The following is a 13,533-nucleotide window of genomic DNA, read 5'->3' on the forward strand; positions in this document are numbered from 1 at the left end:
CTAAAATTTCAATTTCTAAATCTGATTCGATGCCCATGAGTAATATATGCTACTTTAATACAAATCTGTATTCTCTTTTGTCTAACTTTTTGTGAATCATTACTTTTTTAAAAAATAAAGGATAAACGTACAATCCCATGAATGATAAATTGTTAGAGAACAGTTGCAAATGCATACTTTAGTAAGAAGACAGGAAACAAGTAAACATCAGAAAAAGCTTTCTTACTAGGGAATAGGAGGGGCATTGAGATTCTGATTATCTTATAGAAATTGTTTCATGTTAGCATTTTGCTATTTTTCTCTTTTCCATATAAATACCATATTTTTCTCTCTCTCCAATGTACTTTAGGAGCATTTCCTTTTAATACACTGATATATTGTTATATTAAAAAATAAGTTTCAGTTCTTGACCAGGCAATCAGCACAAAGCATCATTATACAACTAATTAAAGGACCAGGGACATCTACATCATCTGCGTGAGTCACAGAACATATTTCATAAGGAAGAACATGTATCATATTAATACTTACTAAATAAGCTAATGCAGGAAAACAAATGACTCATGCAGAGCATAATATACATGAAATGTATAGTCAATTTTTTCTAAAAATAGTTTCTTGTATTAATTTCATATATTATTACTAGATGTGTTTGAGTAAAAACTGTACTATAGGATGATAATGGTTTCAACATCCATAGTAATTTAACTTTGGAGCCTCACTTCCTTTATAACAGAGAAAATATAGTTTCTATAGTTTCTATACACAAGGAGGTTCTCAACCTTGAACACTGATAGGAGTGCAACTATATATGTATTTGCTGGCATATCATTAAGAGATGAAAACTTGTGATTTATATTCCTTTTTGCTCGTTTTATGACTTTATTGGTGGTTTATTTGGGGAGAGGGACGGATAGTTTATTCTTTATTGTTATGTAACTGTGCCATGGAGATGTAAGCCTCCAAGAGTCCTTCAACTGCAGTGAGTGAAAAATAATTCAATAGTAAATAAATGTAACTATACATATTCAGCTGAAATATATAGAAATATAGAGAACAGTACACTCTGAGGACAACTATATATAGTACACCTATCTATCCCTCCTTTTCTTAGGTCTCACACTTACATGTTAAAGAAAGATAAGCACACACAGTCTAGTTATAAACCATCCATTTTTTTATTTATTTGCTTTATACAAACTTGCAAGGTACAAATGCATTTATTTTTGTTTGTTTTTCTTGCACGTGTTGGTTTTGAGAGGGAGGACCTTTTAAAGTAACTACATCTAGAACAAATGTTGCAGGAAAGAATATTAAGTAAGCCACTGTGGGTTTAATTATGGAAAGATTATCCCTTGGTCTGGTGTGAAGAACCCCCAAGTCACCAACATATTGTTTTCAATCACAGAACAGCTAATTTTTATAATTGTCATAATCTAAGGTCACTTTTATACAAAAAGGAAAAAAAAAAGACATTAACATCACATTGCTTCTTTGATAATTTTAACATCTAACACTACTTTTTTTTCTCTCCAAATAATGTGCATAAATAATGCAGTATTTGTTGGTTGCAGGTGCTGCTGGTATATGAAAATTTTATTAGAAAGGAACACACACGCACATGTACACAAAAAATAAAACATTTTAAAAACAGGGCTCTACAATACTGCAAAACTGTGACCCTAAATGTGCTCTGCTGAGAATTTAGAGCAGTTTTTCTCAGCCTTGACAGCTGAAAGACACATGGACTTCAACTCCCAGAATTCTTTAGTCAGTTATGGGAAAGCCGGCTTTGTTGGCTGGCAAATTCTGAAAGTTGAAGTTCGCACATCTACAAGTTGCCAAGGTTGAGAAATACTGATTAGAAGTCTCAAAATGCTTAAAGTGACATTGGCAATAATCAGTTACAATCGTACCTTGCTATGAATTGAACAGAGGGCTTGAGAAGGGTGAGATAATGCTTTCTGATGTTATTTATGTCATTTTAATGCTTTCCACAATAGCCAAAAAAAAAAAAAAAAGTGCCAGTTTTACATGTAGGGAGGGAGAAAAAAATGATTTGAGAAGGGATTTGCACTTCCTTGACAGAAGCTGAGACTCCAAAATGTAACACCATCTTTACATTGCCCTCTGTACCCTAAAATATTGGTGGAATGATTTCCTTTCAAGCTGTCTGCCATGTTTATCAAGCACTTGCACAAGTAGGACCACTACCTCCGAGTCTTCAAAAGAGGTAGAAATAAGGAGCCACTCTCTAAATTAAGAGAGGGCCAAATCCTTCACATAGGCTAACTAAGGCCTTTCCTCAGCTCTTACTTCATCTCTCTACTAAGCTACTAGCATTTGGTATGGGTCAAATCACAGCAAGGAAAAACATGTACCGACTGAAAGATGTACCTTTCTCCCACTAGATTGGGCATTGCGGAGGTAAATATGGCAGCTTAGAGAGCAATTGTGATTGAAGAGAGGAAAATAAAACAATCATCTTGCAGGGATTTCTCTCTGCTAACCACACAAAATGAACAAATTTGAACAAAAGGGAGGTAAAAAACAAGTGGCATCAACATTTCAAAGCCACCTCTATTGCAAAGGATCCCAGTGGGATAGCTGTATACCAGCGAGACAATCTTTGCGGTCCCTGATATGCTACAGTTCTATAATTCATCTGACGACATATCTTTCAAGCCAGAACTTCCCCAGGGTTAAGTGAACTCAGCTTTGCTAGTTCCAAGTAAGCTATTGCCAAGTTGCATCAACTGAGGCTTAAGCCCTGGTATAGAAAACATGAGCTTACCTAGTAACAAGGAAATAAATGCACCACTCCTTTACAGACAGCTTTCATTCATTTTAAATAAATTTGCTTTTAATAAAAAGCAGAAAAATATATATTTATTTAAATATGCCTTTTAAAATTTCTTTAATTATTTTGATATACCACCCAGCGTCTGTATTTCAGAAACTCAGTGGCAAAGCAGGCTTCAGCAGCCCTGTACACAGAGAAAGTTAGCCCAAAAGAAATTAGTATAGGGAGAAGAGGAAGAAAACCCATATATTATATATATATATAAAATATATATAAATGTATACACACACATATATATCACGGTATAATTTTTAAAAACACATATTAAGGCATGTAGAGGATCATGAAGGGATAACATTTTATGAACTAACAGAAGCTACTGCAAGAGCAGAACGAAATACTTTCATCATCATCTTCATCAACGTGGAATGTCAACAGTATTGCTAAAGGAGAAGGGTCTAAAACTCTGATTCTCTGGAGTGATCTACGTATTGCCAACAGGTTCGTTTAAATAATAAAAAGGAGACGTCATCTTTATTGGACAGGGAGATGGAAGGTTTCTCTTGTAAATATGGATGAAGCTGAACTCTTAGACATGCCAAGGCGGTGCTTCTTTTGTGGCAAGCAGCAGGACAGAGGACCTGATAAAACTAGATTCCACAGTGCAAGAGATCGGAAACATTTATCACTTAAGCTCTTAGATCAGAAGGATGATTTTTGGGTGTTGAGATATTAATTCCTTTTAATACACATTGAAATAGATTCTTAGACAAATTCTTAAAAATAACAATATCAGAACTCTTCCAGAGATACCGTGGAGTTAACTTTCAATTTTCTGAACATTCATTTCAACAGAATAATCATATGTATGGATGTTTAGAAGCTCCATTGTGGATATAAAGCCTTACAATAAGCACATTGAGGATTAAAGCCTAAGAGATGCACGCCTTTGTGGGTCTGCTCAGAAATAAGCCATATCTATTTCATTGGGATTTACTCCCTGAAAAGCATAGGTAAATTTAGAAACTTAAGACTTCTACTGTGTGTGGGCCTGAGAAATATTCCTCCTAATGGACTGATATGCTTGGTCTCTCCATGTTTTTTCAGTCTTCAAAAGAGACTCTGCTGAACCAGCCAAATTCCACCAATGCACTATTACTTTAGAACTATATCCTTACCACAAACAGGGGTGACAAAGAATCATTTGGTAACACTGTAGTTAGCTCTTTTCATTTTGTAAACAGGACTCTATTCTCTTGAGATCAAACTAGACTTGATATCCCTAAGTTTAAATTCTGGTGACTATGTGCACCTGCAGCCTTCTTGACAATAGAAGTGGTTTGCCATTGTCTTTTCCTGGGAAGTTGAAGAGGACAGCTCTAACTCTTCAATGTGGGAGTTGCCCAAATCATTTATATGCTGGGAAGAGTGTACAGGGTAAGGTACATATTATAAGTACTGAATTCTCTCCATTTTAGTTATCTATTCTTCCTAAATGATTTCTCCCTGGCATAACTTCTCTGTTGCAAAAAGTGGTATCAAGGGAGAAGAATATGCTCTGGATGCTTCTTCCTTTTGCTCTTTAAATTACAGTTTTAATTCATTTTGTTGTACAAAAAATCAAGGCAAATTAATACCTACTTAAACTTGAATTTGAAAGAGTTATGTGTATTGATACCGCATGTCATTTATTGATTAAACTAGGTATTTGGATATTAAATATATCCCTAAAAAGCCAGGAAAGAATTAGTCTTCTTGATAGCCTGGAAAAATGGTGAGAATTTTCAAGACTATTTCGAAGACGTATGAACATAAGGAACAGTGCGGCTCAAAGCTGACATTTTCTATTTCAGCTGGGATCCAAGCTAGTCTTTCATGTAACACTTGTAAAGAATCCTGATTCAATTAAAATAATCTGAATTATGGAAGAAAATGAGTAGTAGGGGAGTGGAGGGCTTATGTTCCATAACCAAATTTGCATTTAATGCCTGCCTTAAGAGTTGCATATATTAGACACTGAAGCAGTGTTATTTCTTCCAATAATACAGAAATAGGATACCCAGTTTTGATAAATCTTTGGATAAAACTGATCAATATATTTATGGACATGTTTATATGACAAAATATATGATAATTTCAACAGTGCTAAATTGTCAACTAGGACTCAAATCATACCGTAGTCTGAGGTGCCACCTGTTCACTAGTATATTCTCCTTTGAGTACAGGTAATCCTCGACTTACAACAATTCATTTAGTGACAGTTCAAAGTTACAATGTCACTGAAAAAAGTGACTTATGACCATTTTTCACACTTTTGGCCATTGCAGTATCCCCATGGTCATGTGATCCAAATTCAGACACTTGGTAACTGACTCATATTTATGACAGATGCAGTGTCCCAGAGTCATGTGATCCTCTTTTATGAACGTCTGACAAGCATAGTCAATGGGGAAACCAGATTCACTTAACAACCATATTGCTAACTTTAAGAATTGTAATAACTGTGGCAAGAAAGGTTGTAAAACGGGGCAAAACTCACTTAACAATGTCTCACTTAGCAATACAAATTTTGGGCTCAACCATGGTTGTACATTGACGACTAACTGTACTTGTAAAGAAGCAAAATATTAGGGGTGGGGGAAGAAATGCAGCATTTTTGAAAACATGGCAGTGAATTCACTGAAAATCTACGTCAGGATTATAAAAAAGCTACTGTCTTTTTTTTTGTATTCTGATCTATAACTAGAACAATTTTATTCACTTCCATAAAATCAATTCTAGTTGGCTTTATATTGGGCATGGTCAATTTTGGTAGCCTTTGAAATAAATGTATGGGCCACACGATCATCCAATTATATTTTGATCCATCTATTAATAAGACAGATTGTTTTCAAAAACACTACGTTAGGTGAAAAGTCCTGTCTGTGCCCAAGTTCAATGGTATGGAATTCTGATTATGAGGTGTTGCAAGGTTTAATGCAGAGTCTGATTATTTCTGAAGAGGTAAGGTCATCTTAGCTTTAAATGGTATTCAGTTCAGGATTCACCATGTATAAACCTTTTAGCGTACAACTGCGGTGTGGAAAAGGTCCAAGTTAGATCTCTGATCTAGCATAATATAAGTTAGGACATCTTGGTACATTTCTGTACTTGACAAGAGTAAATTTCCCAAGTCCTGTTTTTGTACAATAACTCTCCTCTGTTCTGTCCTTCTGAGTTATTTTCACAATTTGATTAGGGAAAAAAATGAGGACTCATTTGGGGAAGCAGCCACTTTTCAGATGCTGATAGAAGCAAATACAGCAAAGGACTTGCACTTTTGATGTAGGAGCTTAGCTCCTCTGAAAGATCATCAGCCATTGTTATTATAGCTCTAGCTTGGACAGAGATGGATGAAAAGCACTCTGTGTGAGAAAGTGAGAGAATTCTACTTCAAAGCAAATGTTGCTCTATTATTCTAAAGTTGAGAGAAATGCTACAAATGGCAGAAATTGAAGAAGCCTCGCTTTCTTCTCCCAATGATAAATAGGAGAGAATTGATTTACACATACTATGGAATCAACTCATAGCTTGCTTTAGTCAAGTTCAGACACATTTCCATTTCTCTTGCAGACTTACTATTTCATTAGTTTCTTTATGCTGAGATCTTCACAGCATACAGTTTTCTTTCTGGCTCCAACCTATATCCTGGAGAACCAAGAGTTGAGTGGCACTATTTTGAATTGGTTCTGGTATGAGAATAAATATGTCACCTACCAGTCCCAGTTCTGAGTACAGTAAACTTAAAACACACAAAGTGGTTTATCCGATCAAACTGAACTCTTTTGTAGCCATCCTTCCCCTTTGTATCTTCCATCCACACTTCTATTACATGTCCACGCACATTGCACATACTTCCTATTCCATCTTCCTCGTAAACTTAGGAAAAGTGAGGGGGACGGGAATCTTCAGCATATCACAGCCATCACAAGACTCCCCAAAATTAGCAGATTCCAAAGCTGTTTCTGTTTTTTTCCCCTCCACACCGACAACCTTCTGTTTTCTTCATCTGCCGTATCCACAAAGTTCAGTGATGCTCCCTCCTTTCTCTTCTTGTGAGCAGGTAGATATAAGTGTAAGCAACATGACCATGCATGGGTTGCTTAGTTCCATAGATTAAAGTTTCTAGAGCCAATCAGATTGGCAGATGGGAACAAAATGTGAGGAAGAAAAATATGTCGTTCAATTCAATAAAGTGGTTATAAAGTCTCTGGCTGCCATGACAATCTATTCCTTATATATTTCTCTTCCCTCAAACTAAGAAAAAAAGTAAAATAAAAATAAGTGATGAAGGTTAGCAATTTAGGAAATGGCTACCTAAGGATAGGAAATTGTACATCCCCCTGCTATCACCAGCTTTCCTTTTTCCGTTCAAATTATTTGATGCTTCTGCTGATCTTTAGCCACCGGTCCTTTGTCTTGAGACCTCCTGCAGGGATGAAGAAGCCATCTTGCAGAATGGAACTTCTTCTGGATGCTGCTTCTTTAATTGCTTTTATAGACCAGGCATCTGAGAGGTTTTGGTACAGGCTTTGGCAGCAGTGGGAGGAGAACCAGAGCAAAGACAAAAGCACACTTGTTCTCTTCAGAGGCAGCTTTCCTTCCTGAATGCTTCTGCAGCTCAACCGCAGGAGATAGTTGGCAAATCACAGGAATGGTTGTATACATTATTAAGCAGTAGAGTTGAGAGGGCAAATTCATGTGTTAAAATGTGGCTCCATGGAACTTCACAGCATTCACAGCAGCCAGGGCTTGTGCTGGGGAGACCAGAGGAGGAAGAGAACAGATAAAAAAAAATTAGTGATAATCACTGAAGATGAAGCTTGCAGGCAGCAGTATAAATATAACTAAGATGCATAGGTAAGGAATTTGCTGACATGTTGAATGTTCATTCAGCTTTGTCAGCCCAGATTTGTAGCTCGAACATGGGGCCACAATGCATCCATAGCATGGCACAGAAGGAATAAGGCAGCATTTGATGGAAGTGCTGCCACCACTGCTGGTTATATCTCTTCCACTGCCAATCTCACTCCCAAATCAGCCATCATTAACCAGAAGACAGAAATCTAGCATTTAAGTGGAGAGGGGAGAATAATACTTTTAATGGCCCAGAGGCCCGAACAAAGCTTGTGACCAGCTCTGTGGATAAAGGCAAACAAGCATTTGTCCTTCCCTTGGAAAAACTGGTGGAGAGAAGAATGGGGACTGCATTATTTTCCAATGAATTCCTTTTGGTGGTTGCTGAGAGTACTCTTACTTTCCTTGAGCCTTTAAAAATAAAAATGGTAGAAAATGTCAGGGCAGAAACCTACCTTCCACAATCTATCTCAGTTTACTCATCTCCATTGGTTATCTCTCTGTTTAAAGTGTATTAAAGCTGTATTAAGAGCAGTATTCTATTCTTACTGTTCTGAGCACAATGGAAATGTTTACTGGCCCTTGGGAAAAGGACTGGAAATTAAATTCCTGTTATCTCTTCAAGGGAACTGGAGTTGTATGGGCCAAAGCCTGTTTTGGATGCCACAACATTCCAGCATTGTCTCCCTAATTCAATCCCCAGGGTCTCTAAAAAACATAGAAACCCAGTGCTCAAATAATATTTGGACTACCTTCCACATTACCAATTATAGAAGACAGCTGGACTGACAGAGCTATCCTGTGAACTCTTACTTGATATATCCCTTTTATGGCTGCCAGGATAGCTATATGTGCATAAAGTCACAGCTTAAATTATGGACTTGGGGCATAAAAAGGAAATCATTAACTCCGTCTTTCAATTATTTCTTTCAATTATTTAAAAACAGTAATAACTGTCAGGAACAGAGTAGATTAACTAACAAAAACAATGTTGTTGTTTTTTGTAGCTATATTGTCCAAAATATCGCAGTTTGGCATTTGTGTGCTGATATACACATGCACATCTTGAAAGTAATAGAATAATCATAGCAAGATGGCAAATACCAGTTTTGACTAGCAATAGCAATAGCACTTAGACTTATATACTGCTTCACAGTCCTCTCTAAGCGGTTTACAGAGTCAGCATATTGCCCCAACAATCTGGGTCCTCATTTTACCCACGTCGGAAGGACGGAAAGCTTGAGCCTTGAACCTGGTGAGATTTGAACTGCTAAATTGCAGTCAGCTGGCAGTCAGCAGAAGTAGCCTGCAGTACTGCACTCTAACCACTGCGTCACCATGGCTCAAAGACTAAGAATGCTTTTGATTATCATTTTTCCCAAATGTTGGATCCAGAACCAAATATATAATAAGAGACACCTAGTTAACTTCCTGTTACTTCTTGCAATCCCACCTTCCTTTTTTTTCAGGTAAATCTGAATCTCTGACTATTCTGCTTAAATTCATTATCTCCAAACTAACCTTTGGTTTTAAGAAAATCAAAGAAAAATACCAATGGCCTAGAGAGCTTATGACTGAAATGAGATGTAACCAGGGCTTCTTGGCAACAGCTAATATCCTCTAAGTTATAGCACTATGTTCAGTTTAGAAGACTTGCTGTAACGTTGCTCTAAATTGATGTAAGTGAAACAAATGATGAAAATAGGCTACTTTGTCCTCGTAAATCCAGAAAAGGATGTGGCAGCTCAATTCATTGATAAGTTTTTGCAAGCATTCCATAGAAGGAGACTGGGCTTATGTGGCAAAGAAGAAAGGGTTAGCTTAATGGATATTTGGTGGATGGGTGGGTTTGGTGAAAAGATGAAACTCTGTTGAAAAAGAAGCCTACCACTTCTTTTCTTCACAGGTACACATGAAACGAGATGGAAGTATAATACAAAAAGTGCTTACTTTAAGGTTCAGGCACGCATAAAATGACTGTCGGTGCCCTGGGATGAGTCAGACGAGAGGGACTTGGTCGGTGGAGTCAGGGAAGCTGGGGAAGTGGGAGGGCTCGGGGTAGCACATTGAGCTGAAAACAAGAAATGGAAATAGAGCCTGAATAATATACGGTGCTTTAGACAGAGGGTTGAGGGGGTGGGTGAAGGGAGGAGAAAACTAAGACAAAGAAACACAATCCATTGAGCAAACATGGATTAAAAGAAAAAAAAAAGGAAACACAAAATCACACAGCAGTAGAAAATGGCTGTACTACATTACCTACAAATAGATCCCATGAGTATTGCTCAGGTTAAACTATGGAGTCAAGCTGGGCTGTGTGCAGTCCCAAATTCCAGGTGGAATTGACCATAATTGCTAAAATAGAAGGCTCCATTTCTTTTGTGGTGAGAAATTTTAGAAAACTAATTTATAAAAATACAAATAATCCCCCAAATCCCACATGAATGATGTGGTCCCATTCACTCTGAGGCTTCAAGATCTCTCCTAAAATTCTAAGTGAGATTCTAGGGCACCCACATTTCTACCCACAGAATAAACCGAAATCTAACTTACAATAATTGCTCTGTATAAATACAGGCCACAAGGCCAGCCTTTTCTAGCTTGGTTCCCTCCAAATATGTTCTGTGTTGGGACAACAGTGTTCAGAATCCCAACCATTTCCCAGTTGCAGAAGGCTGCTATAAATCATATCCAGCCATATGATGAAGACTAAATTAATTTCTGTCAATGCCAATTTAGTAAACTACATATTAAGTATTAATATTCATGGAAAGTAACAGATTTTTGGAGTCATCCCAAAATGTGTAGCAATTTAGGACAAAGGACAATTTGAATAAGAAGAATTTCATGTTTTGGCACAAGTCTGATTATAAGGCAACTATAGTTATTGTACAATAGCTTCTTCAGCAGCGATGTACAGCAGTAGTGAGAAATATTTCAAAAAGAAATACCTTTCCAATGAACTGTAGAAGGTAATGTTTTAATGCAATAATGCAGAACAAGCATATTTGAGTAGTTAACTGTCCTAAATGCCTTTTGCCAAGATGGATACCACAGTACTGGACATATTTCAAACATACATATATTCAAGACTGATACGGGTAACTGCTATTGACCTTCCTCAACCTTTCAATTTATAATACTTGCACTCAAGTTAAGTTGGATAGCTCTAGCCTCTTCAAATAAATGCTACCTTCAGAGATGGCTGGTCCTTCTGGTATAGGAATAAAATTGAGGCAGAGTACCATAAAAGTTGGTTCTTTGAGGAGTTTGAAAAATGCCTTCTTTGGAAGAAGTGAAGAATTGCCTGTCGCCATATCTTCTTTGCTGTGCTCTCTTCCCCTCTGAGCCATCATGCTGCCCTAAATACTGCCCTAAATCTTGTTGCCATCACATTGTACCTTGCTATAAACCTGTAACGGCCCTGTGCTGCACTGCTATTCATAGATCTTTAACATACTTGTGCATGTTTTCTGGAAATGGTTAGTGAGTGTCCTCACACCAGGGCAAGAAAACTGTGTGGCTTTGTCCTATATAATGAGCATGGCTTTTTAAAATTTATATTCAATTTTCCCAGAGGATTCAGCATGGCTCCGAATAAAGCAAAATAGACACTTAAACCAACTAGTATAAGAATGCCCATTTAATATTAGTGCCAAATTTTCTGCAGAAGAGTAAGGTCTTTGATGCCTTCATGAAGCATTGCTTATCTCAGAAGGTAAGGTGGTCCAAAGTGTGGAGGCAGTCATTGAGAAGGCATGTTCATGACTCCTACACCCCTCATTTCATGTGGGGTGGGAACAGTGGTGGGATTCAAATAATTTAACAACTGGTTCTCTGCCCTAATGACCAGCTGGGATGGTCATGTGACTAGGTGGGCGTGGCCAACTTGATTGGTCTCATGTAGTAGATGATTTTTATTTAGCAAAGAAAATTGCAAATATATCATAGAATATTCAGAAAGATCTTTACCCTCTCTTCCCCTAAAAGTAACTCTGAACAGAGCTGCCAGATATTAATGCAATAAACGATGTTATGCAAATAAATAAATAAATGAATAAATAAATAAATAAATGATATTATGCAATAAAGGTAACATGAGATGGGAGCATGTTTCTCCACTCTTATTACCACGATGTACTCCCAAACTGGGCACAATGACTGGTTTCATTTATCCACCCCACTCTCACCCCATTGCTCTCGGCATCCCGTTTACCACCTTCATTGCCTGCAGCTCCTCAGTAAACGGAAGAATAAAGGAGGAGGAATGACTGGGGAACAAACTCATCCAGCACCCTCATTTCTGCAGTCTAGATACTGACAAGATATGAGATAGAGCAGCCTGAAAAATTGGCAGCAATGTAGTGTATTCAATTCACAAAAAATACTGTTACTTACAGATACCTTAAGGCAGAGGAGTGTGTGGTCAATAGGCTGCATGTAACTCTCATTTGTACAACTCACTATGCTTCATATTGACAACATTTGGTGGCCTTTTTAAAATTTACCTGTGGATGGCTTAACGCACAGATTCTACTTTTTGAAAAAATCCTTACTCCCACTGTAAATAAAATAAAACAACACAATATTCCATATTCAACGCCTTCAGTGATTCCTTTAACCTTTAAAAAGTGCCAGTGGTTGGGGAAAAAAAGGGTGGAGGTTAAGAATAGAATTTGTAATGCTAAGCAAATTAAATACCCAACAACATGATATTTATTAAGCACTAAGAAATGTAATTAATTGAATTAAAATGTAATTAATAGAAAATTAATAAAATTTATATTTTAAAAAAAGTGCCTTAAAATGTTCAGGTCTCTATGGAAAAGTTGTCTGCTGCTGACCTATAGTAAGAAGGTATAAGAAGTTGGAGTTGCTTTTCTTGGAGTTACAAATTAGAGGAGAAGACATTGCAGTGGTGGGTTGCTCCCTGTTCGGTCTGGTTCTTGCAAACTGGTAGTAATGGTGGTGGGAGGCTCCGCCACCTGCCCCTACGTCATCACTGACGATCTGTGCATGCACAGAAGCTTCTGTGCATGTGCTCCCGTTGCAAACCGGTAGTAAAAGTAACTGGAACCCCTGAGACATTGCCATTCAGTCAAAGGCTTGATACTGTATGTGCCATTTAACAAATCAGATTAATTCATTGGTTTACATTTTCTGGAAATTAGTATCAGTGACGGAAAAATGCCAAATGACTCATTGACTTCAAAAGAAACTTAAAATAGTACAACAACACAGTTGGCTTCTTATGACAATTTTCTAACCTTTATAAATAATTTTAATGAATTTAAACAAACCATTTAAAGTATTTGATTAATTTCCACCACTTGGGCTGTCAAATTCAATTTATTTTGGAGACTAGATCTCTAGTTCATTTATTTTGCTATAATGTCCAATATCACTACACTTAAATGCTGAAGCAACAATATCTGGCCAAGTTCATCAATGGAAGCAAAAGCTTTGCTCTTATTGGGACTGCGATGCCCCGTTGCCTGATCTTCTGATAATGCTGCAGAGCATTTCATCTTACCAGACAGCATGCGGCCTCGTCGGGAGGCTTCTGTAGCTAAAGCACAGGAGATCTCAATTCGCTTTTCCTGCTCCTGTAACTGAGTCTCTGGGTCCTGGGCCAAGTCCATCTCTCCCTCACTGAGGGGGATGACGTTCTGCATGCTGCAAGAGAGAACACACAAGTTATTTCAACGCCCAACACTCAAAGCTACAAGGTCAATAAAATAAGATGGAAACAGATGTAAAACATCCTATTTATTTAATATAATTTTTAATATATTTCTATAAAACACAAATGGCCATTTTTAGTTATGTAAACA

At 37.3% G+C, this 13,533-nt stretch overlaps 1 protein-coding gene across 4 annotated transcripts in view; it reads right to left on the reverse strand.

The window, feature by feature from the left end:
- Positions 1-1,174: 1,174 nt before the first annotated feature.
- Positions 1,175-13,533, reverse strand: part of PLEKHA6 (pleckstrin homology domain containing A6) — a 233,829-nt gene continuing 221,470 nt past the window's right edge. For all 4 annotated transcript variants that reach the window (XM_070941535.1, XM_070941534.1, XM_070941533.1 and 1 more), the window contains exons 23-25: positions 13,233-13,375; positions 9,650-9,770; positions 1,175-7,599 (exon numbers count right to left, since the gene is read on the reverse strand). In XM_070941535.1, the coding sequence (XP_070797636.1) occupies positions 9,658-9,770; positions 13,233-13,375 (256 nt within the window). In that variant the 3' untranslated portion in view covers positions 1,175-7,599; positions 9,650-9,657. The remainder of the gene's footprint in view (positions 7,600-9,649; positions 9,771-13,232; positions 13,376-13,533) is intronic.

Source organism: Pituophis catenifer, unplaced genomic scaffold (assembly GCF_029215685.1).
Source record: "Pituophis catenifer annectens isolate HBS135680 unplaced genomic scaffold, rPitCat1.0.hap2 SCAF_3, whole genome shotgun sequence".
Taxonomy (NCBI): Eukaryota; Metazoa; Chordata; class Lepidosauria; order Squamata; family Colubridae; genus Pituophis; species Pituophis catenifer.